Below are 27,561 nucleotides of genomic sequence, written 5' to 3' on the forward strand. Positions count from 1 at the left end.
TTCTTCCTACAAGAATAAAATATAGTGCTATTTCCCTTTTTGTACCAGGACAAATTGACCCTAATTCACTTTTCCATTTCCCACACCAGTTGTGTTGATGGCAGTGGGGGACACTGATGAGGTTACTAAGGTGAAATACTGCTTCTGGCTCTGGGGATAAACAGATCTGAACGAGGTTGCTTGAGGGCAAATGTTCCACTTTACAGAATTAGGCCTGTGGAGCAGCGACAATCTGTTGCCACCTAATACACATTAGAAAGGAAAACGGTTTGTTTGCACCTGTATCCATATGACATTTACATTTATAGCCACAAAGCTAAATCTAACATTAACCTAACCATTGGAGCAGATCCATCCTGTTTCTAGTCGTACTTGTCACTATTGGACTGTGTACATTTATGTTCCTCCTGATTGCAGTCGTCAACTCTACCATTGGGATTCAATATTAAACTTAAAATGTATGAGATGAAAAGGTACCACAAACCAACATAAGTATCCAAGTAAATGTACTGCTGAATGATTTCAGAGTGGTCTAGTCAGAGCCCAGTAGAAATGTGCAATGACCTCAAGAGACATGTTCACACCAGACGTCCTAAGAATATATTTGAGCTGGAGCAGTTTTATGAGGAGGAATGGTCCAAAGTTCCTCCTGGACGTTGTGCAGCTCCATGCTACAGCTACAGGAAGAGTTTGCTTGATGAATGGATTAAACTGTCTTTAAAAAGGACAAAGTCAAACAACAACTTTCTACCAGGAAGGAAAGTTACAGAAAATCCCTTTGACTTTATTAAACTGGAGTAAAAACCCAACATCCATCTGTACTAGTGTTTAAATAAGGAAAAATCCCTCAAAGGCTTGATTGAAATGAAATTGAGTTGACCCCTGCCCCCCGAGGTTGAGGTCAAGGGACCTGAAGGCTGCTTCAGTCAAACTTAACCTCCGCCTGGACACCCTGTGTTCCTGGGGGAGGGAACGAGTAACCTCGTCTCCCCGATGGCTCACTGGAGGATGACGGCTTGGAAAGTCGTGACCTTTGACATCGGGGCTTCAGGAGTGGACAGTCTTTGCCTCCCTCCCTCTCGGAGGCTGTGTGACCTTGAAATGAAACGACCTCTGACATTTGAACCCCGTGGACACTGTCCATGTCAGTCATGTCTCGCTGTTGCAAATAGGAACCAAAAATCACAGAAATGTTCACACGGTTCATGTTTCTGCAGCTAAACACAAACAAGTTTGTCTTGATTTAACAAAACGAGCACAAAGTCGGCGGAGATGAGACTTTTTTCTTTTCTTCTAATGAAACATGATCAGTGTTTGAAGGTTTAAAGCCACTGAACACAGAGCGAGAGAATTTGTTTTCAGAAAAACAAGTCGATTCCTTAAATCTCTTTAAGGAAAGTGTTCTCTATTAAAGGCAAACGAGTAATAAACAGTACTTTACACAGAATAAATAAATATTTTTCTCTCAGGATGGGCAGGATTATGTTTTACAGGCTCACAGTGCCCCCTATAGTCTGACCACAGTACAGCAGGAAGAGTAACTGATACTGAACATGTAGTTGGAGGTTTAATCTACAAGTAATGCTTCAAATCCAAATTAGACACAGAGCTTCCTTTTATAAAGAATACACTTACTGATAAGTGCAATATATACACACCATAAAGCTATAATGTGGTCACCCAGCACATGGATATTTGAAATATGAAAATATTTAGTGGTAGAAGTCATATGAACCTTAAAACAGACAGTGACTGTGTTTTCGAAACACTAACACCACCTCTGTATTTACATTTCGGGCTGTTGTGCTATAATTAAAGAAGTCAATAAACAAACTGGAAACAGGGTGAATAAGAAAAAGTGTAAGAGGTGTTCATCATTAAAGTAAATGCAGGGCATGTGAAACAAAACCAGCTGAGAAAGAGTCGATCTCAAATCAAAATACACGTGCATTTATTTTACACTTCCTGCTCTCTATAGAAAAGGTACAAAGCATTTCTTCAAATGTTCAAAGACAAGAAAGAAAACGGATTAACAGTGACAATGTAATGATTATGGTAATGTTGGTATTAACAAGTTACAATGAAGCTACAATAATGCAAAATATATACAAATATATACAAGTTCTGTTCAAAGCATGTCTCAATCACAGGGCTCAGAGAAGGTTCTCGTTCTCAGTACATGTTCACCACCTGGAGGCAACTCTGGAAACTTCAAACACATTACTGCACAATCTGCTCCACAGACGACAACTGAATTCCTCCTTACAAATCAAAATATATGTAAAGGCAAATATTTTATCAGAACCCGTCACAAATCAACCTCCACAGCCGTGTGAAGAGAACACGCCTCATAAAACAGATTGAAAATGGGAAGAGATGCTAATTCTAAAAGAGGGAAACATGAATGACAGTGATGGGAGCAGATGCATTTAGACGACACAAAATGATAAACCAGCAAAGAACTAGAATCTGATCCTGGACGTATTCCTGGTTTAACGAAGAAGATTCTCATGAATCTTTTTCACAACCTTGGTTAAGAGCTTCCTGCCTGGACTGAATGATGCCACAATCTCTTCAATCTGCTGGATCCTGTAAATATAAATTTTAAGACATAAAAATTGTATGAAAACTTGTTAATATATTTGAAGATATTCTTTAAATAAAATGTTACTTAATTTGTATTTAGATTATACTTACGTTGTATTTCCAATCTTGTTTTTAAAGCTGTGCAGTTGAAGGACGTAGAGTTCATTGATCAAACTGACAGAGAGGACCACCTCAAACTTAGCAAATTTCTTGAGGCTGCTGAAGACGATATGCACCCTGGAGGAAGACAGGATATTATGCAATGTAGCTTTACCTTAAGTTTTAGTCAAGTTTCAATTTAAGACAGCAGCTGTTTAAGTTAGCATCCACAGGTAATAGAGTCAAAACACAACGTGAGCAGGTCAAGGGATCTTTTAGGAAGAAGGATTCTTACTGAGTGTCCACACTGCTGATGTCCAGGATATCGAGCCTCAGGCTTCCCCACATTTTCAGCAGGCGCAGCTCTTCCCCCAACAAACGACAACGACTCACCACGAGGCCAACATCGTGGAGCAGCTGCAAACAACAGGTGAAAGAAAAGCTCATTGGAATAGATCAGTGTAATTTAACCATGTAAACTGCCCTGCACAGTGTCTGTTAAATGTCTAGTAAATTGAGAGGAAGGTGCCAAAGTTGACTATAAATAAAAATATCAACAGAACCTGAGGCTGGATCTTATTTGCATCTCCATTTGTACCAACCTTTGGAACATGTCTACTTGTTGGATACTTCTTCACCCAGGCAGATTCTTCCTCAATATACTGAGAAAGTAGTTTGTGAACAAACCGTGCATTGTACCCAGCCGTCTCATCTAATTGGGAAACAAAATGTAAATTTTTCATAGATAACCAGTAACCTGGTAGGTGACAGGTGAGTGGATGAGAAACAATCAGATCTGAATCATTGGTAACACAATATTAACATTAACAAAAATTATGAATCATGACATTCTAGTTTTTTTTTTCTCACCATTAAGTGAAAACTTGAAGGTGATGTCTGATATTTTCTTCTCAGGCCCATTATCAGCATTCTTTCCTTTAAAAACAAGAAGAAAAAAAATATATACAAATTTCTGTAAAATTATAATTCAGATAAGACTTGGGTAAAATTTTCATCTTACAGAAAGCAACAAGCTCTTATGTTTTTTTATGCATGTTTATTCTTTCTGTATATACAAATGGACAAACGTCTAAACCGCTATAGAGGAGGTCATGTTGACGTCATGGATTTTTGATGTTGTCACCCAGCAAAATGTTCAGCAATTTAGGGATTATTTACTTTTAAACTCAAGCGAAGGGTATGCACTCAACCAAAAATACAGATCTGTTTATCATTTGTCCAAATGCTATTTGACATTTAATTCCTACTGTTGGGTCACTTTAGTTTGATTTCTTTACTTCCTTTTTCCCCTCCACATCAAATTTGCAATAAACAGAGAGTGTACCTCAGAAGATGGCGTCCCCCACTGTCTAGCATGACTTCCCATTCTTAAAGCATGTCTACAGTTTAACAGTTTGCTTGTTTATTACTAGACTACTACTGTACACACTACTGTCTCTAATATGAAACAGATCTTACCACTGGATTTTTCATACACCACCTTCACATTCATGGTGTCATAAAGAAATGTGTAGACCATGCGGTTGTCAGCCTTCTTTCCTAACTTCCATTCATTCACCCTGAGAAAAGAAATGCACAAAAACACTTATAAAGAAGTTATACAAAGAGTAATACACTAACAGAAATGAGAAAAGTCATATCAACAGTAGAAAGAAAGAAAAGAGATTGGACTTGAGTGAATGTACCTTACAAAAAGCAGCTTGTCACAAACAAGTTCATACAGATGTGATTTATAATGTGAAAACCATTTAAACCTACGTGTGCAGCACAGTGATGTGGTTCTCAAGGTTCCTCGTCTCAGTTTTCAGTCTGCTGAGATGATGTGAACTCTGCTTCTTCTGAATCTCCAGTTCAGAAACTTGTCTGTAGCAGGAAGAGATGAATAGGAAACAGTTTATATTCCTGTCGAACCTTCTAGGAATAGAGATATATACAGCAATAAAATTCTGAAGCCACCTTTCATTATGAGCCAGAGCTTCAGTGACTTTCTTCAATTCTGTTAAAAAAACACAGATAAATGAAAAACCCTCAATGACTAATTCAATTCAATGACACAAAACAAAATTAAAACGATCAACCACAATGACAAGTTACCTTCCTGACGTGATTTCAGACTTGGTTTGCCATCTAAGCCGTTTTCTTCAACTGAAGCAAGCTCTAGAAAAAAAAAAAAAAAAAGTTGAAGCCACACATGTTGTATTGTAGTGAATTAGGTCCATTTATACAAGCGGCACAGTTACGAGGCATCATTAATCTCACAACCATGATTTATTCTCTAAGCGTAGACATACCTGTTTCTAATTCATGAATACAGTCATCCAGACTTTTTATCATCTCATCGGCTTTCTCAATCGTTTCTTTCAAAGCCTGTTGATCCCTCTGGAAATGTGAAAAAGTTTCAATTACCATGTTTAAAAATAAACCGAATGTCGTAATTCTGTATTTCTGTGTCGAGACTCTCACCAAATTAGCCTGCACAAGATTTGAGTACAAGACCTCCTTCATTTCATGTGAATCAGTTTTACTCGTCTTTCTGAAGAAGTTATTTCTCTCTTTTAGTTTTGCCCCGAAGGATTTGAGCTGAAGTTCAAACAAATAGTGAGAGTATTTTACACACAGCTGATGGACAAATAGTACAACAACAGCAGTTTTAAATAAGCTGAACTGTCCAGTATTACCTCTTTCTCTGAGAGATTTCTCATCTCTTCCCACAAAGGTCTGTTAACAAACTTCAGAGGTTTCTCTAGGTCCCGCATTCGCACTTTTAACCTGCAGACAAAACAAGACTTCAGTTGGAATATGCAACTTTACATTTTTATTATAGTTTATTCATACACCATGTTTTATTCTGTAATATCTAATTTTACAAATCTGCAGATAAAGAATTCCCAGAAACAGAGATTTTTTAAGGTTTTAAGGGCATTGAGACATTTTTCAGACAAATGTAGGTTTAGATTTATTTAAAAATGTTATTAAAACTTACTGTACTGTACTTTTAGTTTAATAAGACAAAACAAATAAAACATTTATACAATCTGACCCACACATACCCCTCCACCTTCTCTGTGAGGTTCAGGACATCTGTCTCATACACCATCTGTTTAGGACGGTTTATATGCCTGTCTTTCAATAAATCCATCGGTGTGCGATCTGTGTCTGATGAAAGCTGGAGATAAAATGAATACATACATAAATTAATTACTACATAGTGACTTTTTTAATTAAAAAAATGTAAAATTAATATAAATATACTTACTCTGCCAGGAAGGACACTTTGCCGTGGGTTATGGATGACAAAGTCTATGTTGAAGAGTTTAAAGAACTCTGACACAGTCACAGTGCCATCATCAAATTTCTATAATAAAAAACATCAGTGGTAGTTAAATTAATTGTAGGATTAATTAAATTTTGTTTAAAACAAACGCCAGCAATATACCTTCTGTACATCACTGGCATACTCTTCAAGCTGGGACTCAAACATGCTATGTTTAAAAGCTGGAAGAAAGGAAAAAAATACAATTCATCATGAAAAACACAAATATCACTGGTACTTTTGTCAAAGGAAGAATAAAGCCAGCATATACACACCTACAGTGTGTCCAACCATAATGACTTACTTGATTCAAATGTAGCTTCACATCTGCTGGCTGTGTGAGTGCTGTTTGAGAAATCGGTGGTCTGTGTTGTCATCGTTGGTGCTGTGGTAACGTTACCATCACACTCCAAACCATGAGACAGGAATTCCTGGCAAAAAACCAAACCAACCAAAAAACAATAATGTTTTAAAATGTACACAAAAGAAACTGTACTGTAGTACAGTGGCAAGCTTTCAGTACAACAGGGTTTCTGCAGGTCAATTTTGGGACTTTAGGACTTAGAGCACTTTTGAGAGAATTTCAATCAAGTCAACCTAACCCTAACCTAAACATGATCAGTCATTTTTAAGAGCTGTCAAAATCATATTTAACAATTTTTAAGGCCTAAAATTCAGATTTTTTGTTGGGATATGCAGAAACCCTGAAAAAACATCAGTGCAGATGTTTGTTTCTTAGTAGTTAAATAAATAAATATGGTAAATGTGTGGTTGTAAAACTATCATCCATCTCCTCTGCCTCTATTTGAGAATGTACAATACTCTAATTTGTCACTTGGAAAAGTATAAAGTGTGGAGTGAAGGAGTTTGAATACCATTTCACGGTGTATCGCATCAGCGGTGTCAGTGGTCATCTCCGTGGATGTTTTCACTCTCTTTTCATCCTCTGTATTAATCTCATCTTGTCCCAAAGGTCTCTTTTGTCCCTGCACACCACTAATAAAGTCTTCTTCAAATAAATATTCATCTAAAGGTTCATCTGTGTCAAACTCTTGGGAACAGCTCAGTTTATCACAACTTTTCTGGGGACTCCTGGTGTCCAGTGTTTCTGACACATCTTCACAGCTGCCCAGCTCTTCATCATAAATATCACTGACATCATTGTCAAAACTGCTCAGTTGACTTGTGACGTTGACAGTAATTGTCTTTGTATGTTCTCTCATAGAATTCATCTTCTTTGGACCGTCGGGTTTGCTTCTTTGGGGAAGCTTTGGTTTGAATCCTCCTACTGAGAGTCTTGACATGAGTTGTTTAGTCTTCAGGTTAAAAGGAGTAGCAGTAATTGAGGCTCGTTCTTCTTCTTCTTTAAGACAGTGAGCTTGTGTTCCATCTTCAGCATTTAACAAACCTATTTCAAGCCCAGGTTCTCCTACAGGCAAACATCTGGTTTTGTCTGTTTGGTTTTTGTCCAAGTCATAATTCAACTGAGGCAATGGTACTGTGTGGCTGCTCATAACAACATCTTCAGGAGATGTATTTATCATGTGGCTCAAACGTCTTATTTTTGACTGGAGATTGGCCAAACTCTTTCGTCTTGACTTCTGTGAACATAACGTATCAGTATCCCTCTCAATAGCACTGGGTGAGCTTGATGTCGCCTGTGAAACAGGACTAATTTCATTTGATATTTGGGTTTCTTTCCTGGTTTCTGTTTTATTTGCATCCAAAGAATCTGGATGGTGTAGGATTTCAAAACCATCAGATGATACTGGTCCTTCACTGCTCGGTTGAAAAGGTGCCTCAGTTTTCTTCAAATAATTAGATTCAGGGTACAAGTCTTGTTTTGAAGTAACACGCTGAGAGAGGTCATCTGTGCATGTTTGTGCCAAAATGCTGCTTCTTTTAACTTCAGTTAAATCGATGCCAACATTGTCCTCTATGCAGTCTGTCTTGGCTCCATTTTCTGGTTTCTCCATAGTACCTGTGGCTTCACTTTCAGTATTCACACAATAGTCCAGGTAGCCATTTGTGTCAAGACTTTCTTGTGGGGATGGTGCAGCAGGAGCCACTGCTTTGGTGATGACAGGATTAACCAACAGGCCACTTGTCCTAGGCAGGACGTTATTAAAGCCTGGATCCAAACTGTAAGCTGAAGAAAAGGCGTTTTTATGTAGACCACCCTTAGTTTTCTTCACAGTTAAAGGTAAATCCATGTTGCTGTGGGTTGATATAATGTCTGAACCTTGGTGTGGATGAACTGAATCCAATCCTGAATTGCTTGAAATATTAACAGTGTGACTTTGTGTCACATCCATCGCTGAATCCGTTGAAGTGAAAGTGATTGTTTTCTCTCTACTAGAAGGTATCAAGTCAGCATTTTGGCACAACTGTGGTTCAAAAGCAGCAGCAATACTAACAGTCTGACTTTGTGTTATATCCATAGCTGCATCACTTGCAGTGAACCTCACTGTTTTCTCTCCACTGGTAGATAGAGAGTCTCCATTTTGGTGTGACCCCAGTTTGAGATTAGTAGCAATGTTTACAGTATGGCTTCTTGTCACATCCATACAGGCATCATTTGCACTGAACCTCAATGTTTTTTCCCCACTAGTATGCAATAATTTGGCATTTTGGCATGACTGTGGTTCAAAAGCAGCAGCAATACTAACAGTGTGACTTTGTGTCACATCCATAGCTGCATCGCTTGCAGTGAATCTCACCGTTTTCTCTCCACAAGTGGGTAGAAAGTCTGAATTTTGTTGTGACGTCAGTTCTAGATTAGCTGCAATGTTTACAGTATGACTTCTTGTCACATCCATACAGGCCTCATTTGCAGCAAATCTCATTGTTTTGTCTCCATTGATTGGTAATAAGTCCAGATTATGGCAGAGCTTGGGTTCAAAAGCAGTGGCAATGTTGACAGTGTGACTTTGTGTCACATCCATAGCTGCATCATCAGAAGCAAATCTCACAGTTTTTTCTTCACAAGTAGGTATAAAGTCCAAATTATGACAAGACTGAGGTTCAAAAGTAGTGGCAATATTGACAGTGTGACTCTGTGTGACATCCATAGCTGCATCGTTTGCAGTGAACCGCACTGTTTTCTCTCCACAGTTGTCGTCTGTATCAAACTTGACCTGAGAAAGACAGTCAAAATAAAATTTGTGTTATCATTTCATTGTTGTAAAATTTTAAAACATCCATGTTGAACTTAAGACATTGAAAAACATCTTTTGGGGTATATTAACATTTTACAAAAAACAATCATGGCCACTGAGAAAGTCCATCTTTGCGGAAAATAGTAATTTGAATTCCGGGCCTGACTGTTGTCCAACTTGATATGACATTATAAATTAGATCTGCAAATGCATTATCATTAATACAAGTGAATATTTTTGATATTTTTAGGAGGTTTGCTACTGAACTATTTTCTAAAAAAATTAATAAAAAGATGTAGTAAATATTTGTAGAAATTGCAGCAAACCAATAGTTTTGCTCACCTGATGTCTTTGCAGCTTGTCTGTCTTTAAAGATGTCTTCAATGTGGTTTCCATACCTAATGTGATGATATGGAATTAAATAAAAAGCAAATTAGCAAAATCAATAACACCCATTTAAACAAACAAATTAACTGAAGGGTTAATTGCTAAAAAGAGTGAACACCTTTGTTCAACACTGGTTTAGTTATTTTTAAAGAGTTTGTTGCTTCCAACTGCAAAAATGTTCAGATTCAAAGCTTTTATTCATCGTACAGACAGTAAACTTAATCTGTAACTGTATTTTCCTCATTTATTCCTGACATTCTACACAGAAATGATTATTCTATCAAATGTATTTGATGTATGTATCTTACACTAATGAACTGTTTTGTATTCTACACATTAGTATCAAATACAGTCCATATAAATAACGTAACCATTGTGTTTAAAAGGTGTTCTCATTTTCATCACTGCCTCTTCCTGATTAGTCTCACTGTGTATTTTTTGTTCTTCAGTTCATTTGAGTGATATAACCTTGAGGGTTTGTGCTTTATATACCTTCATAGCTGGATAAAGTTTTTCTGTTCTTCTGTCCTGAAGTCATCTGTGCTCTCCTCACAATTTCGCAGTCTTGCGCAGATAATGCTTTAGCAGAGGGTGTCACTCTGGTGATTGCAGGATTAGCGCTGAGACCACTTGATTTAGACTGACTTGCAAGGAATTGCTTAAATCCCAGATCCAAACCATCTGCTGCTATTTGCTGAGGCGCTAATAGACCACTGGCAATATTAGCAGTATGACTTTGAGTCATGTCCATAAAGTCGTCATCTGCAGCAAACACCGTTTTCTCTCGGCATTGGTCAATTTCTTCAAAATTGATCTAAGGAAGACAACATTTTGTTACCATATACTCTCAAGAAAGTCATATACTTAAACGTTTTCCAAGACACATTGTACATACAGTCAGTAATTTGACTTAATGTTGGTACAGCGGTAAGTGCAGCGTTAAGCACCTTACTAACAGTAAAGTAAAATCTCACCTTGTGATTTTGATGAGAAGCATGTAGAAAGTGATTCCTCAAGGATGCCGTATCTAAATTTAGAAATGTAAAGGCAGCATGGTTAGACTCACAACAATTAGTCAAGTGACATTGTTAATCTATTTTAAATGCAATAATTGGTCAGAAAATATGCCAAAATTCTGCTTGTTACAGCATCTCAAAACTGAATATTGGTCATGTTGTTCTTCCCAGATGGACAAATTCACCAACAGAATAGTACTTCTCATCACAGACCATCATTTATAACCAGATGTGTAAAATCTATGGAAAGCTGTTTAAAACCACATCATAATTTTAAAATAACACAAACACTGTTCAATTACTTACTAGTTATCAACTTTCATACCTTTAGGGTCAGGTGAGCTAAGCACACTACTGCTCTGCTGCTGTTTGGACGTCATCTCTGATGTCTGTGACACTCTTTTGTCAGACTGGGAGTACATTTCTTGTGATGGAAAAAGACACCGAAAAAAGTCATCATCATCTGATCCCTGAATACGGCCCGTTTGTGCTTCAGTAATATCCATGCTCATATTATCTTCTGGGCAGAGCGCACGTCCATAAGACGATTCACCAATCTTTCTGGATGTACGTGACTTGTCCAAAGCAAATGAAGCAGAAGTTGGAATCTGATTTTCTTTGTCCACATCATTCATTTCCGTTTTATTCTGGGCCAGGGAGCAGTTTTTCACCTCAGAGGATGTTCCAACGGGTGATATTTTGGTGATCACAGGATTAACTAGGGGGCCGCCTGATTTAGAGAGACTTGCAAGGAAATTTTCAAATTCTGGATCCAAACAAGCCAATGATGAGGACCGATTTTTCTTCTCCACACTTAAATCAATGTTTCTGCCACTGGGTAATGATTCAGATCCACTCGTTATTCTAACAGTATGACCTAGGGTCATATCCATAGATTTGTTTTCTGCAGTAGACGTCGTTGTTCTCTCCCCACTATTGGGTAGAACACCGTACTCTTGGAGGTGAATATCTGCAGGAAATTCAGCATCATTGGCAATGTTTATAGTGTGACTGTGGGTCATGTCCATGAATGCGTCATCTGTAGAAAACATCATTGTTTTCTCCCCAAAGTCTTGCCCAATACCCAAGTTGACCTGGTAATAGAAAATAACTTGTTCAGAAAGTATATATTTATACCAAATCTCCACCACATTTTTTATGAATTCTTTATGTATAAAAGTAGGTATAAGCTCACCCTGTCCCTTTGATGTGAAGCATGTAGAGGAGCTTTCAGAAGGGTTTCCATTCCTAAATCCAGAGATCTTCATTTAGTAGGCGTAATCTTGCAATGTCAGAATTAATGCAAACATTAAACATTTTTTATTCATACCCATTATCTGTTGGATCCCATCTTCAGCAGCAGCTACATGAACCCTTATGGAAAAAAAAAAAAAACATTGATGCTGTTAAGATGAAGAAATCTTTACTGCAAATTTAAAATTATCACCTGAAATACAGCTGAATTGGTATCAAGACATTGTACCTATTTTTTGTGGTTTCTGCTGCTGTGAAACAACACAAAACAAATGTTACAAAGCAGCTTAAAATATAAAACAATATTTGGATAAAACATTGTGTGCATATTATATATGTATATATATATATATATATTACATACTTGCTGTTAGTAACTCTTGCAAAGGGCTTCGTCCAGGAGATGCTTTTTTTACATCACTATAAAGATAAAGTAGCGGCTTAAAACACTATGTCCTTGTGCATAAGGAAACCTGACATTTTTCAAGTGACTTACTTTGAAAAGAGGAGAACATCATTGGCAGGGGCAAAACTGACTCGTCTTGAACCCCTCTTTTCCACTGGCTTGACACATTCCACCTAAGCCAAGAAAAATAAAGAAATTGTAAACAATTTTACCTTAAGCAAAGTTATCGCTATTCTACCTTAACAAATTTTCTTTAAAAGATTATGTTTTAAGTATCACTTAAACTATGAACAAAATGCCCACTATTTCACATATAGCCAATGGTCACCTGAAAATAACAAGCAAAGCTTTACCGTGTATTCCTGTTGGTCTGGATCAGGGAATTTAGCGGATTTCCGTGGTACTTTTAAAATCTGAAATTTTTAAATTGCAGCAAGTGTGACTAAAACAATTAATTTTGCTTTGAAGAAAAACTTTTATATAAGTTTTTTAGTCCATAAAATAAACACCATTTAAAATATTAATTTACACATGGAACTGACCGAGGAAATCCGTCGTTTGGAGAATCCACTGCTTTCTCTGCAATACAAAACAATATTTAGTTGTGGTGTATGCACAAGTTTAGAGTAGGTGTTTATTATTACTGGCATATGTAACTAAAACTGTTCTAAAGCATCAGTGCTTTGTGTCTGCAGTTCATCCAGTTTTTTCTCTAAATAACATAATTTTCACTCACTCGTTCTTTGCAGATTCCAGGGGCTCCATCTTTAACTGTCAAAAAAAATAGCTGTATTACAGTAAATGACAACGTTTGCATGATTTTAGTTGATACAGTGTCTTCAGTAGGACACACTATTGTGCAATTGTTTCAGGCACTTCAGATTTTAATCCTGTATGTATAAAATAAGGCGACATAAATACTAATCATGACATTATGTCTGAAAGCATAGCACGGTGGTGTAACGTCATGTACTGTATAAAACTGCAATAACAGCCAATTAATGCAACTGGATAAACAGAAGGCCCACATGTTATGACTGTTATAACTACTAACTTTAACATCAACATAACTGTGGTATACATAAACTAATTCAAGCTGCAAAGACAATAGCGTTAGCTGGAATTATTGAGTGACTAACATGTTAACGTGTTAGCTGGGTGTGGATTTCCACTTGTCAACATACTATTCGCGTTACACCACAAAACAGCTTTTGAACAAAATCTTTAACAAGTTCCCAGTTCTCTATGTTTTTATAGAGAGTAAATTATTATTGACTTCGCTATAGAAAACGAATTATTTAGCTAATGCTAACGTTTGTGTTAGCTTGCCACCAGTCAAAAATCCGCACAAGATATACAGCTGAATACAAAAAGTACATGACAGCACATACCTTGTAGTTGTTATGAAGGAATTCCTCTAGATTCAAAAAGACCAGAGTTGTGTTTTAACTTAACTTGAAATAGTTTTCATGTCGCTTATTCTCAGTAGCTGGGTCTTTAAGCGAAGCCGCGAAGTGCAGCTAACGTCAACAAGCCTCGATGCTAACGTCTTTAGTTTTGAATTTAGCCGCCTCCACGCATGCGCAATGCCGTCCATCTCTTGTGCCTTGTGTCTTGTGATTCCTCTGCTAATTTTAGTTATTAAAATAAATTAAATATTGCTCATACTGATATATATATAACGCTGAAGTAGAATTAAGTAATAAAAGCAGAGCCTTTGGCAAAGATAAATAGCAATTACAAATTTCGCGAATACAGGAAATAACGTAAATAAACCGGAACTGACAACAGAAGGCGGGACGTTTTTGAAAAAGTCAGTTGACAAATCTTATGTTTTAACGCTAACAAAAAGGTATGTATTATTGTTATATTACTGAAGACTATTTCACATATTATATGTTTCAGTCATGTTCAAGGTTTAACGTACACCTAAACCATAACGAATCCAACCAGACATTTGTTTTACCTTCTTGAACTGAATGCGTCTGAGAACACCGCACCAACCAAACTCCATTCACAATTTGTATGTTTTTGTGATCCGCGTAATAGCAAATATTTAAGGCTTAACAGCTAGTGACTTGGCTTTGAATCTTTAGATTACATGTAAGCACAAACTGTTTTATAAGAGCTGATGTAGTTAAATGTTTAGTCATCTGTTGGTTCACGTCTAGCATAGACAAAACTATAACATTTAGCTAGTTAACTAATCTGATTATTTTTCCATAAAAGTGTCATTGTATTCATTGAAGATAGAGCAATGTCTTCAAAAATCCCAAGAGGTGAGCAGACATAGTTTGTTTTATGCTATTTATTTGGTACTTTGTTGTTAATTGAATGAATGTGTATTTTATTTTCTTTCTTTACCTATTTAAGGTGTGCACGTACCTGCAGAAATGAAGAAAATGGCTCATAAACCTGAATCCAAAGACACAGCAACTGCGTCTGCAACAGCAAATACTGCCACAAAATCAGATGGTATTCTTAAAGCTCAAAAAGAAAACATTCAAAGGTAAGGAAAAAGAACCCATTGTGACTTTCAAGAGAAATATAAAAATGTATAGTTTTACATTAAACAACATATAGGACATTACTGTTTTCACAGTTCAGTTCATAGGCCACAAAAACATGAACGTTAAACAGTTCTCTCCTTCCATTATATCTCTAAAATATCTCCAGTCTCTCATATATTCTTTAGTGTAAACCATCAAAAACTTACACCTGATACCTGCTGTGCTTTGGTTGTTTGCTTCAAATCTATTGAATAATTCTTTTTCCTGCTTTTGTCTTTCAGAAAAAATGTTGCGCCTAAAGTTCACAAGGGGTAAGTCAGACAGTATATTACATATTTTGAACATGGAATAGGATTTATTTATCCTTTTTCTCACAAGTTTATGTTTGCATAGCATCTCGACCAGGTATGGGCAACAGGCAGAACTCAAGGAGCAAAATCAACATTTGATGGCCACCAACGAGGAGCTGCAAAAAAATCTCACAGACTCACAGGTACAGAAAGTATTTCTTAGTTATATTAAGTAGGGCTGTGACATAACTATGCACAGTTGTTTTTGAATAAATTGCTTAGGGTTCTGGTAGAATCACACAGACACATCAGCTAGAACTATACATCATTCATTTTCAGCTTATGCTTTGGGAATATGCATTTCTTTGCAGCAAAGAGTAGCTGAGTTGGAGCTGCAGCTCAGTGACCTTGAAAAAGAGAATGCAGAGGTGCAGAAAAACCTGAGGGACTGTCATGTTCTCCTTGTCACTGCAGAAATAGACCCAGGTGAATACACATCCTAAATTTCAAAATGCATTTTTGTCAGCCTTGTTTCAGCTGTTGCTTGTTAGAAATTAATGTAAGATTTTATTGATTATTAGTTTTAGGAGAAAGGGTTGGAGAAGCTGCACAACAGAATGAAGATCAAAGAAAAGAAGCTATGGTAAATATATTTTATTTTAGTTTACACGCTTGATATTATGTACTATATATTTACAATCAAGTTTTATTTGTTAAATCCTCAATCAAATTTCAAGTCAAAGCACATTGGAATCAAACTAACAACAATCTACTAACTAAAAATATAAGTGAAATGAGAAACACGCACTGTTTAATTTATTTTGTACCTCACAAACCCCACAATCCTAAAGAATAAATAAATTACTTTAGTAAAATTTTTAAAAATACAGTATATCTGAATTCTACACACACAGAATTTTGGATATTATAGACCATTTTCTCTGTTTCAGACCGTTTCCTCAGACCTGCTGAATGAATTAATCACGTTTAGCAATACTGCATCACAGCAACGTGTTCGGCTGGAGGTGAGTCACTGTTGTTGAAATGTTTGCATTTACTAATGTAAATGTGCTGCAGCAAGTTTTATAAATAACAGTAGTATTTACTGGTATGTCCTCTAATGTGCTTACAGGAAATCCAAGCAACAATGACAGACCTCAGTCAAGCACGGGAACGTATGATGCAAGAGCGGGAAAGCTTTTCTGTGGAAGCTGCTGAATTGGAAAAAGCTCTCAGGGAAGCAGAATCTCTCCTACTGTAAATGTGTTTAAAAACCAAATTGTGTACATTGATGCAAAATGTGTGTTGTGTTAGACGTCAGTAAAATAATAACGTGGAATAAAGGCTTCTTATTTCCTTACGTTTCTTTACTTAAAACATTTTTCTACACATAGGAAGTTTGTATTAGTTAAACATGAAATACATTTTTAGGGAAGTTAATTTAATTTAGAATTACCTGTGTCTTGTTTGAGAACTTGTAACAGTTTATTGAGAACTGCAGATGAAGAATATTATATTTAAAATATAGGTTTTTGTATAAAAGTATCTAAATGTTGTATGTATTACATGTTTTGCAGTTTTACCACTGACAGCTGCCCTTTGAACTGCTTCTTGCTGTAAAAAATATTTTAAAACAAGTTATTATCCTAAATAAACAATGTATTATAAAGCAATTAGGAAAAATCAGGAAAGGTGCCTGTTATTGCAGCACTATACAATAATGTTATCAACACAGTGAATTCTTTGTACTTGCTTGCAGTCTTAACTTCAAAGAACCATTTATGTTTTCTTTTCATAGGTTACGTAGGGGTTCGTCAACATGTCTAGAGTGGTTTGATAAGTGCTGGTGCTGCTGGTGCTGTTTCTGTTACCACTTGTGTCAGCGTTTGTTGGTGCCGTGTGTCTGGTGTTGTAGTAGTAGATGAACAGAAAGAAACCTGCCAAGGACAGAGACATGGTGACTGATGAATAGATTCAGGCTTTGCAGTTTATGCCTACTTCACACTCACTGCTCATAAATAGGTTTATATTTTGAGACCCTTTCATCATTTGCTTTCATTTGAATATGCTGCTCAGTTTGCCTTTCATATTTCAAAGCAGGTAATGGGTGAATCAGCAAGTTAGTCATTGCAAAAAAATTACTCCGTATTTCAACCAGCTACAGTGATAATAGCTAGGAAAACTCAATTTGAGCAAATATTGGTACAAATCATTGGTTAATCCATGCATTTTACATGCTTATTCTGCAGGGAAGTACTGTAAAGCTTAATTCAAGGCCACATCTTCTATTCCAGTTTTCTATCATGCTTTGTTCAGTATGATTAAGAAAGGGCTATTTCAGTGTTCTCTATATTGTATTAAAGAGCTCTTTTTAAAGGGGGCACTGCACCTAAATCACAAAAACATCCATTTAAAGAGGAAAATATTTTTGCAAATTAGTAGTAGTAGTTTTTTTAAAAAACAAAACTCCCTCCACTTGTATTCCCTTGTGCACTGTTGTGCTATAGATTTGGTGATGAGTAGATAGCGTACTATGACTTTGTTTAAGCTTTTACATTCAGCTGAACACAGCTGCTTGCTGTAAAGAGCTGCCGATCCAGCTCATAATTCACTATTACACAAACAGTTTCACATTATAGTTTTTAAAATTCCTTCTTATATGAGTGGTGAGTAGAAATAGTGTTAAATTATATAAATTGTAATGAAACAGTACATGGAATGATTATTATTCAGAAATGTTAAGGTTGATCACCTTGAAAAGAATTGAGGACTGTGAAAATGTAGTAGGCTGGGATCTGGAGGACCCCATAGGCAAAGAAGGCAAAGCCCCACGTGACACCCAGCATGCAGCACAGTCCCAGGATGGTGACAATACTTCTGCTTTTTCTGTTAACTTGTACAGTGCCACCTTTGTTTCTTTTGATACAAATGAGCCAGGACACTATGATGATGAAGGTAGTGAAGGTAAAGAGGAAGACCAACGCGTAGTAGCCTATGTTGACAATGTAGTGGACGTTAACGTCTGTTATCCAGCACCTTGGAATAGAAGAATATATCAGTAACGGAAATCTAACACAGCTCTCTGGTATGATTCTGTATATCATCCACAGAAAATTCTAAATAGTTTTCCAACTCACATGGCCATATTGTTTGAAGCTTTATCAGTGGATATAACTTGTTCACCATATTTTCCTATAATCAACAGGACAATCCCAACTATGCTAGGTATAACTGGAAATGGAAAAAAGTAAATGAACAATTATCAATAAACCATTTCACTGCAAACATCACGTTCGTTATCAGAATAAACAGCAAGGAGAAAGGTTTCACAGTGTTTTTAGACTCACTCCAGGTGCTGATGGAGAGTTTGAGTATGTAACGATGGATTACGATCTTGCCACCCGTGTACAGTTGAAGGCAAAGGTGGAAGGCGTGCGCAGCAAACCATGTGAAAGTGGCCAACATGAAGTAGTGCATTAAAGCCCCCATAATCTTACAAGCCAGAGGGTTCTTCACACTTGCCACAAAGTTGTTGATCAGGAAAGTGAAGTTGAGCAGGAACATGGCCAACACAAGGTGGATCAGGATCGTTGTGGTTACACTGGCCTTGGACTTCCTGTGTGGAGAGATATCCAGAGAAGCTATTACAATTTATTTTGTGTGCTCACAACATTTTCATTTCTAGTAGAGAAACATCTTTTCACATCTAGCATCTAATGTTACAACCTCATCAAATGTTCAAGATTATCACATAACTCTCTCAATACACGCATTCATGTAAAGATGTCATAAGATTGTACAGGTGTACCTAATAAAATGGCCAGTGGGTGAATATTTAATGCATAGGAATGTATTTGCATATTTAGCCTTTAAACAGTGTTTGTTTGCAGAAGTAAGCTCAGTGGGGATATTAACCGCTGACCATACAAGGTACACAAAGTCACATATTCAACGTTAAATTTGCATGAGGCTTTTCCACAGTCCTCCAACAGAGAAGCTACTATTCAACAAACTAACACAGTGTTCTGACTTATTTACATGAACCCCCACCACATTAACCAGTGTAGAACAACGCAGGAATTAATCCAATATGTTTACTGTATGGTGTTACACAGCGTTTAATGGTGATAACTGTGAGTCTGTTTTTTCCAGTTGCCTTAATCTGTCTATATTTGCTCACTCTGGCTTTATGAAATATGACATGTGCAAGCTTTCCCTCTCATTCTGTCTGGTACAGGAATGATCGCAGTACTGTATGTACTGTATGACAACGTCATAAGAAAATATAGTAGGCAAATCATCATGAGCCCACATTTCTCTCCATGACCTCAGTACTCTTCCTGATAATTTGGGTATTTTAACAATGTAGAGAAAGAGAGATTTACATTCTGCACTTAGACCTTACACTTATACATTCATGTAAAAGGTCTTACATAATTAGGAGAAGAACACAACAAATCCCACTCAAGCAACACTAGGTGACAGTGGAGATAAAAAACTCCTTTTAACTGAAGAAACCTCCGGCTGAACCAGGCCCAGGGTGGTCGGCCATCTGCCTCAACCGGCTGGGGTGAGTGAAAAAAGTGGAGAGAGAAAAGAATAGCAGGCAATAAGAAGCAACAGAGAAAACACTGGGCAGGATGGTAGAGACATTTACTGCACACAGGAAACATAATCTTAGAGGCCGGGGAAGGTACAGGGAGAAGAAAAAGACAACTACAAAGGACAGAAGACATAAAGTTAATGCAAAGTGGCATAAACAGTAAGAGAGGAGCTCAGTGTATCAGCAGAGGTCCAACCAGCAGACTAATCTAAAGCAGCAGAACTAAGAGATGGTTCAGAGTCACCTGATCCATCTCTAACTATAAGCTTTATTAAAAAGGAAAGTTGTAAGTCTAGTCTTAAATGTAAAGAGGGTGTCTGCCTTGATAGGCATTATACCTTCATTAAAATGTACATTTTCTGACTTTAACTTAGAAAAAAACCTACACAACATGGTCAAAAGAAAAAATCAAGTACTAGAAACATCAATTCTAAGCACTTTGTAACATACTGTATGTTTTAAAAAGTGCTGTATAAATAAATGTATTATTATTCATTCTGATCAGTTTCTGTGTTTTCTTCGTCATGTGTGGTATAACATGATAAATTACCTCATAAGGAAGTGCATGAAGAGGACTATGCTGAGGAAGAGCATGGATAAGCCGCAGCCAACTTGGGTGATGATAGTGAGATTGTTCAGGTCAGTACTAGAGATGGTTGTATTTGGTGGAGCCTGCACAGAGACAAACAAAAACACTGTGAGCACACAGTCGGAAAGCATAAAACATTAACAATGAGGCAGCTACAGAGTGCAAACTGGTAAGACAGGCATACAGAAGGAATTTAAAACAGTTCTACCACTTGGTTTATAGAGGAAATTACTATACTACTTATTACAAATAAATTAGAACATTAATAATTAATATTAAGTAGGTGAAACTCACCATTAAGATAGCAAAAAATGTCAAATGTGAACATTGGCATGTAATGATGCTCCCACTTGTGTTTGTCTCACATCCATCACTAGTCCAATTTGGTTGGCTACCTGTGAGACAAAAACAGCATGTAAACAACTCAGAGCTGAAACTGGAGGGCTGATAGACGCACTTGTGCACGGCTGGCCAACACTAAGATGTGGAATAAATGCTATTTATGTTATTTATTTTTATATTTCATGTCATTAACTTTGTGTTTCCTCCTCTCTGTCTCTGTCTACCTCTCTCTGTACTTTTCTACTAGTCCAGTTATTGGTCCTACCGACTGCCCAATGTTCTTGCTGCTTATTGTTGTTTTTTGTTGCCTGCTGTTCTTGTCTCTGTCCTCTTTCCACCCACCCCAACCGATCGAGGCAGATAGCCGCCCACCGTGAGCCTGGTTCAGCTGGAGGTTTCTTTCTCTAAAGGGAGTTTTTCCCTCTTAAACTTCACACTGTAAAGTGCCTTGAGATGATTTAGGTTGTGATTTGAATGGAATTGAAAACAGAGAGGCAGATGGAGAGAACATTTCTTCCTTTTATCCTCCTCTCCACCAGCCACATCAGAGCTTGAGTGTTCTGCTTGATACTTGGAGCCAATGGGAATGGCCTCTGTGGCTGCTATGCCTCTGCTGTCCCTAGACAGGGTGTAACACTTATGCAGAGCACATGACTACATTCTGCAATGCAACACAGTGCACTATATTCTACAAGGATTATTTACTGAAAATAAATTACCACTTTAATTGCAAACAAATATGTAATAGAAAGGTCAAGGGGAAATGCAAATTAAAAATTGGGAAAATACCTTCACCATTCCACGAGTGACAGGATGGAATTCCATCCTGTGGACAAAATGACAGAAAAGCACTAAAAACATGGTGTTGAATGGTAAACAACCACACAAAAACATGCAAAAACAAATAATCCTGGAACTGATCGTGCACTTTTTGTTTTTAAAACTCACATATTTCATGTTCCGAAAAGTGATGCTTATTGGGTCACTGAGATTGGTGATGCTGGCTCCCATTTCAACAGCTAAAACCTCATTACCTAAAATAGTGCTGTTCAAAGTATCCTGAAAAAGTGGAAGAACTAGAAAGTTTAAAACACGAACCATGATCACACTTTAATAATAATTTAGAGTGTTAGAGCGTTATTTAGTGTGAAGGTTTTTCTTACCCCAGTCATATTATTGAATCGCATGAGAGCTGCAAATGGATTTGTAACGTTTAAATTGACAGCTTTATTAAAAGCTTCTTTAGACACAGAAACAGATCTTGAGAACGTGTCCAGATTTCCTTGACTGCTTATAATCTGCAGGAAAGACAACAGCACATACAGTTTATCACTGGAGTATTGTGTCAACATGCAAGGAAAGTTTGAAAATCAGCTGTAAAGTTTTCCTGTTTTCTTTAAACCCACACCCATCCATTACATATTTGTCCCTGAGTTATCAGCTGACTCCCTAAAGCCATGAAAACTAGTTTTGCACCACATATATTCCACTCAGTTTTAAAGGAATATTCAGAAAAAACATCCTCCTTAATCAAGCAAAAGACTTACTTTCACAATTATCAGGAATGTACTTTGACCCACAATAACCTAAACATTAAACATTACTGTCTTTTTGCTGAAAATATAACAAATAAAGTCAAATGCACCCACATTTATGCTGCCTTGTGGAGACCCATAAGCAAGGGAGATCTCCTCTATGTTCACAGGGTCTTTTTGCACCACTAAGACACCTGTGATTCCTTCTCCTACATTCAATGTAGCTGAAGACCCACTCATGGTTGAGGCAATATTCGCCATGCTGCTCATTATTTTACTGTTGACAGATAAAAGACATATAGTTATATAAATATCAGCACAGTATAAACGTCTGTAGTCAACAATTTTGAAATAAATACATTTTCATCTGCTTTTATCTCTGTATGAAGGGAGTGTTTAACTGATACTCATATTTGCAATAATGCAAATAGGAGTATGTCCCATTGTAAAACAATAAGGAAAAAGTGAAAAGGGTTTTGCAGGTGTAGTTGTGCCAGGGTTTTTCTGCAACACAGCAAAGCAACATAAAGTTGTTCTTTAACTGCTAATGAAACTCCTCTTCCTATTATTTCTTCTTAGCAACAGTAAAATGTTTGTGTCAGCAGTAACTTACGTACGTGGAAATGTCCGTAATGAGTGCATGTAGATTTTTTAACTTTCAACAGAGCCAGGCTTCCGGTTTCTACATGCTTAACTAAGCTGCTCTAAAAATATTAGTTTCTTCCTAACTCTCAGCAAGCAATAACCACAGCATTTTCCCCAAATAAATATTGATTTAAGTAATTTGTCCAGTATTTCTTACACCGCACTAGCTGCGCTGACTTTTCCTCCAGTAGTGACCACAGTTTCATTCAGCTTAATTGTCGTCTGAGGAGTTTTCACTGGATTATCACAGCTGATACAGTTTTTGGTTTGGTTTATTAAGTTGATGATGTACTTGTTGGTTATATTTGCACCTGTAAGAAAGGAACATGTGATTTAATCTCAACATTTAAAACTGTATAAATAAAGAATTCGTATGGTCATCGATATCTTTTGGTATCTTATGTTATCTATTAAAAATCTGCCTTTATGAGTTAAATACAATATGTACAGTAAAATGTTCATTATAGTTCATTCCTTCATTACTATTAGCAAAAAGAAACTTATCTAAAGGGGACTCACCTGTTTGGTTGCAGTAGGTTTCATCATAACTGGCACTTTTACATACTGTCCCTGTATACAAGCATGTATAATAGCATGAACCTATTAACAGAAACAGTTTCAGGATTAAAAATCTGTGTGCAGTAATAGAAGCCGAGAGAGACTTAGCAGGATGAAACCGCTTTATGAGCCCACTACTTCATACAGTTTTAAAATAATTGATGATTATTTGTCTTTTAACATCCCTCATTAGAGTTTATTAAATTAATGAACTAGTGAAACATAGTATGACTATTATCTTAATAACTTCAAAAGACTTCTATTCTAAGTTTAAAGTTCTAGTTTTATATTCTCACCACACACTAAAGGATACAAGCTTACCTGAGTAATTGAAGTTAGAGTAATAATCTAGATCTGGATTAAAAAAAAAAAAAGATATTGAAAACATAATTCTTTACATTTGTATAATTTAATCACAGTTCTTTACAGCTTGCCCAGTCACCCTCCTGCCTCCTGAATCATTCTGCTGCCAGCCTATGAGTAGAATTCAATGCTCACAAATAATAGAATAATAATATACTGTATATAATGAAGTATCACCTTTGTAGTCAGGTATTGTCCTGCATTTTGTCCCATTTACGACACACATACTAGCGTTCCGATTAATTATATATTTTGAGATGTACAAGTTATTTTTTTCATCCAGTTGAGGCCACGGATAATTCGAGCTATCTGTTGATTTAAAACAGAGACACAGTTACATTTTTTATTTTGAAAGGTTTAAAAAAATCTGTGAGTTTTTCAGTGTAACAATTAGACCGTACTCACCGTTTACAGTTGAATTTCTCTGCACAAATACTGTGCAGAAATTGTCTGTAGGGAAGTAAAGACAGCAGGGGTCAGTTTTACAAAGACCTTTTACACAGATGTTGAATCAGTCTAAATGTTGCTCTTAGCTTTGTCTAATGCAAATATTAAGACATTCAAGTATAATAAATTCTTTTAAGACATTTGTTTTGCGTTGCAGCAAACAGGCCTGAGCAGTTTAAGGCATTTTTTTTTATTACTACATTGACACATACAGGACAAAATACACATTAATCACTTTTTAAAGTCAGGCTCATTGGGAGTTGGAGCCTGTCTCAGTATGTAGAGAGACAGGTAAAGTAAAATGTACCAGTCTACTGCAGGGCTAAGGGTATGCTTTAAAAAAATGTTATCAAATAAATTACTTTTTTACTTTTCTTTAAAGTACCTTTTAAATGATGTAGTCCACATTATTCCAATACATGTACTGCAATTACAGTGTACAGTACAGTGCAGAAACGTTCTTAAAACTATAGGTGTTCCTTCTAATGTTTTTCTACAATAATAAAAAATATGTTATGTTATATATGTTAACATTTGTATGTTTTAATAAATACACAATGTTAAAATCTTTCACTGTGAAGGTATTTAGAATAAATGAGGCTAAAAAGAGTTTTAATTTCGATAGAAACACTACATTTTGTCTTTTTTTCTTTCCTTAAACACAAGCTTTGATTTTTGAACTTTTCTGTATAGCTGCAAAGAGCTGCACTCTTTGCAGCTACAGGACTACACAGACCCATGCCCAGCAAATTGTTAGTCCTGTCCTCTTTCCCATAACATTTCAGTTACCAGTAACAGATACCACCTTGATAATACAAGACATGGTGTTTGTCAGCGTGTGTTTTCATACCACAAAAACATTTACTAGGACTTTACAGCCCACAGTGGATAAGAAGAGATAAACTGATGAGTTCATGTAGCTTGTGATTAATGAGCAATTCAAAAGTGTACTAAAGTTTTGACTCACCATAACTCGTATGGTTGGGCTTAGTGATGACATCATAGAAGCGGTCAGCAACCACAATACTCTTATTATAAGTCAAACAGTTACTGAGTTTATCAATTGTATTTTCTGGGAGGTTTGGCAATCTGTCGTCATTTAGACCTAAAAGACAAGTCCCATTGAAAACAGTGCATCTTCACACGTTATAAGAACCACAGCAGATCTTAAAACATATTCAGTTCTGTCGTTTCATGTACAATACATTTAATTTCATTATTATTAAGAGAATAATAGACACAATGAACGGAGAAATACTATCAGGCATTAACACAAAAATCATTTGTACTTACCAGAAGAAACATTCCACAGAAATCCCACCAGAAAAAACCAAGTCCTGTAGATTTTTTGTGTCATGTTTTTCAGATGGCACGGTCAAGAAGTTTAATCACAGCTACAGCAGATAAACAACCAAAGTGTTTCAATGTAAGGAATAATTACAAAAAAAACCATACCGTATTTAGCATATTGAGCATTTCAGTTCGTACCTTTCTCCGGTTGAGGTATGGTCATAGCACTGAACTGCAACACAAAACTGAACCTTTTGGACACGTGAATATGATGTGAAATGGACTTTGCATAGCTGCTTGCGGCCAAAATTTTGTCTTGCAAATTCAAACTTCCTGAAAATGGCAGAACAAATTATTCCTAAAGAGACTGCCCCATGCAAAATAATCATAATAGCACCATGCTTGGATGAACATCCAGTGGTGATGTAAGTGTACGCATAAACAACATAGTTGATAATCAGAATAAAATGCTAAAAACAAACCTACAAAAACATCCTCAACAAGCCTGTGAAGTCTGGGATTGCAGTAAATTGGGACAAAGTATACACTTTAGTTTTTATCTTTGTGATGTTATGTGTGTGTATTTACTGTTTTATTAGTCTAAACTATTTCCTCATGAGGCACCACTTGGAGAAAACTTCCTTTTAGATTAAAATATGTCAGCGCAAATTCTAACAAAGGATCTTTGTAAACATTATTGATTGAACTTTTTGATGTCAAATTGTTATTTTTCACTTTATGGGCTTTAGTTTGATGACTGGTCTCTGTGCTTTAGTTGATGTGGACAATTTAAAAACCATCAACAACCATGGTGTGGCTGAACAGTGTGAATCGTTTTTAAAAAGCAAGATGGAATAAAAAAACAAACAAACAAAGTAAGTTTCAGGAATGGGCCTTTTTACTAAAAGGCTTTTATTAGTACAGTTTTGTAATTTACTGTATTTTACTGTATTTTAAAAACTGGTGGCTTCTTGTATTTAGGAATGAACCTGCTTCCACTGTATAAAGTAATTAAAATCAGCTCCACTGCTGTTTTATCATTTTTATTTATAGGAACTGATCAAAAAAATCTGAACTCGACTTCTACATTTATCATATTAACAGCATCAAATTCAACATTGTTTAAACTTTTCTCATTGGAGTACTTTTCAGTTTATACTTTGAATTTTAGTGATTGCACTCTAGTGCTTTTAATTGAGCAGATAAATTAAAGGGTACTTGTAGTGGTGTATTTTTAGGTAAAAACTTGCAGTGTACATATACACCGCTGACTATAGACTCAGATCCCAATTCTGGACACGTAACACTGTGTTTTGACAACAGCACATGTGTTTATCAGACGATCAAGAAAATAAAAGGTTCAAATTTGCATTAGTGCGTCACCAACACTCAACTACGCAGACCAAAAGTCAGAATGCATATTTTAATTTTAGCTGATTTTAGTTTAGCTGTGCTAAAAATGGTAAAAGCCTAACTGAGTAGCAGCTGAGTTGTTCTGCAACTTTTAAATCACTCAGATATAAATAGACGAAGATGTTATTTGCAGTCTTTCCAACAGAGCTACTTTCCACAACACTCTTTACTGTTGATAGAAGTGTTGGTAAGATCTGATAATGTCAGCTGATGAGATCTTGCTGTATTTTTAGCACTGATGATCATGGGATGAGCAGGATGATACTTTCCATTGAAATGTTCCTGTAGAAGCTGCTTCTTTTATTTTTTTACATTACTCAGTGTGTGTTTGTTTCAAACATTTGAATACGTACTTTTCTTTAGAAGTCTACTCAAAACGGCGCAACACATTTGAACTATTCACAAATTAAATTTCTCTCAATGTAAATTATATTTAAATTAACAGAGTGATTGAAATTAAATGCAAAATTTGCTGCCTTTATTCAATAGCTACAGCCAGAAGCTAATTAGCTTAGCTTAGCATAAAGTTCAACTTTTGAGTAACTCCAAAAAACTGTTCGCCTTAGTGTTATATAGCATTAGCATCTTTTAGCCAATTGTTTAGTCTTACATCCACAAATGGTCACATTGACGCCCATTTTTAATAAAATAAAATAAAATCTTATTTTGTTCACTTTAGAGTTGTTAATTTTAGTAACTTAAATACAGTACTTGGAGCTAAAGACAGGAAAGTGAG

The 27,561-nt window shown here is 36.3% G+C and overlaps 3 protein-coding genes across 5 annotated transcripts; 1 reads left to right on the top strand and 2 right to left on the bottom strand.

Moving 5' to 3' along the window:
* Positions 1 to 1,950: 1,950 nt before the first annotated feature.
* Positions 1,951 to 13,775, bottom strand: knl1 (kinetochore scaffold 1). Of its 2 annotated transcripts, none has more exons than XM_026341957.1 (30): positions 13,632 to 13,775; positions 12,977 to 13,011; positions 12,783 to 12,819; positions 12,594 to 12,653; positions 12,331 to 12,413; positions 12,199 to 12,254; positions 12,064 to 12,082; positions 11,911 to 11,954; positions 11,776 to 11,828; positions 10,906 to 11,674; positions 10,539 to 10,591; positions 10,057 to 10,378; positions 9,520 to 9,575; positions 6,895 to 9,156; positions 6,324 to 6,450; positions 6,143 to 6,201; positions 5,963 to 6,061; positions 5,757 to 5,872; positions 5,385 to 5,475; positions 5,170 to 5,286; positions 4,998 to 5,085; positions 4,801 to 4,863; positions 4,663 to 4,702; positions 4,465 to 4,569; positions 4,165 to 4,265; positions 3,556 to 3,621; positions 3,288 to 3,397; positions 2,981 to 3,102; positions 2,698 to 2,823; positions 1,951 to 2,589 (listed from the first exon to the last, which is right to left on the bottom strand). In XM_026341957.1, the coding sequence occupies exons 2-30, from the start codon at positions 13,003 to 13,005 to the stop codon at positions 2,493 to 2,495; spliced, it is 5,370 nt and encodes a 1,789-aa protein (XP_026197742.1). In that variant the 5' UTR covers positions 13,006 to 13,011; positions 13,632 to 13,775; the 3' UTR covers positions 1,951 to 2,492. The 2 variants fall into 2 exon arrangements, with proteins under 2 accessions (XP_026197742.1, XP_026197741.1); XM_026341956.1 differs by having other exon boundaries at positions 12,064 to 12,085.
* An 81-nt stretch (positions 13,776 to 13,856) lies between these two features.
* On the top strand, positions 13,857 to 16,623 carry knstrn (kinetochore localized astrin (SPAG5) binding protein). Of its 2 annotated transcripts, XM_026341918.1 has the most exons (9): positions 13,857 to 14,092; positions 14,470 to 14,519; positions 14,614 to 14,749; positions 15,032 to 15,061; positions 15,144 to 15,243; positions 15,412 to 15,526; positions 15,622 to 15,683; positions 15,991 to 16,065; positions 16,173 to 16,623. In XM_026341918.1, exons 2-9 carry the CDS (start codon positions 14,498 to 14,500, stop codon positions 16,299 to 16,301), a joined length of 669 nt encoding a protein of 222 aa, XP_026197703.1. In that variant the 5' UTR covers positions 13,857 to 14,092; positions 14,470 to 14,497; the 3' UTR covers positions 16,302 to 16,623. The 2 variants fall into 2 exon arrangements, with proteins under 2 accessions (XP_026197703.1, XP_026197704.1); XM_026341919.1 differs by lacking the exon at positions 14,470 to 14,519 and having other exon boundaries at positions 13,858 to 14,092.
* A 106-nt stretch (positions 16,624 to 16,729) lies between these two features.
* LOC113149690 (adhesion G-protein coupled receptor G5-like) lies at positions 16,730 to 25,685 on the bottom strand. The gene is made up of 18 exons (XM_026341916.1): positions 25,611 to 25,685; positions 25,416 to 25,516; positions 25,090 to 25,227; positions 24,081 to 24,125; positions 23,853 to 23,984; positions 23,634 to 23,666; positions 23,274 to 23,354; positions 22,912 to 23,065; positions 22,224 to 22,386; positions 21,738 to 21,872; positions 21,523 to 21,633; positions 21,364 to 21,400; positions 20,527 to 20,627; positions 20,194 to 20,315; positions 18,388 to 18,656; positions 18,178 to 18,271; positions 17,793 to 18,076; positions 16,730 to 16,977 (listed from the first exon to the last, which is right to left on the bottom strand). Exons 2-18 carry the CDS (start codon positions 25,477 to 25,479, stop codon positions 16,820 to 16,822), a joined length of 2,121 nt encoding a protein of 706 aa, XP_026197701.1. The 5' UTR covers positions 25,480 to 25,516; positions 25,611 to 25,685; the 3' UTR covers positions 16,730 to 16,819.
* Between the last annotated feature and the right edge of the window lie 1,876 nt (positions 25,686 to 27,561).

Source organism: Anabas testudineus, chromosome 24 (assembly GCF_900324465.2).
Source record: "Anabas testudineus chromosome 24, fAnaTes1.2, whole genome shotgun sequence".
Classification (NCBI taxonomy): Eukaryota; Metazoa; Chordata; class Actinopteri; order Anabantiformes; family Anabantidae; genus Anabas; species Anabas testudineus.

Coding starts and splice junctions, on each gene's coding strand:
- knstrn (XM_026341918.1), top strand. CDS start 14,498: ATGTCTTCAAAAATCCCAAGAG. Junction 15,062..15,143: donor GCGCCTAAAGTTCACAAGGG/GTAAGTCAGACA, acceptor ATGTTTGCATAG/CATCTCGACCAGGTATGGGC. Junction 15,244..15,411: donor AAAATCTCACAGACTCACAG/GTACAGAAAGTA, acceptor ATTTCTTTGCAG/CAAAGAGTAGCTGAGTTGGA.
- knl1 (XM_026341956.1), bottom strand. CDS start 13,005: ATGGAGCCCCTGGAATCTGCAAAGAACGA. Junction 11,829..11,910: donor TGGGATCCAACAGATAATGG/GTATGAATAAAA, acceptor CTCTGGATTTAG/GAATGGAAACCCTTCTGAAA. Junction 11,675..11,775: donor CTTCACATCAAAGGGACAGG/GTGAGCTTATAC, acceptor TTCTATTACCAG/GTCAACTTGGGTATTGGGCA.
- LOC113149690 (XM_026341916.1), bottom strand. CDS start 25,479: ATGACACAAAAAATCTACAGGACTTGGTTTTTTCTGGTGGGATTTCTG. Junction 24,126..25,089: donor GCCCAACCATACGAGTTATG/GTGAGTCAAAAC, acceptor ACTTCCCTACAG/ACAATTTCTGCACAGTATTT. Junction 23,667..23,852: donor GACAATACCTGACTACAAAG/GTGATACTTCAT, acceptor TTTTTAATCCAG/ATCTAGATTATTACTCTAAC.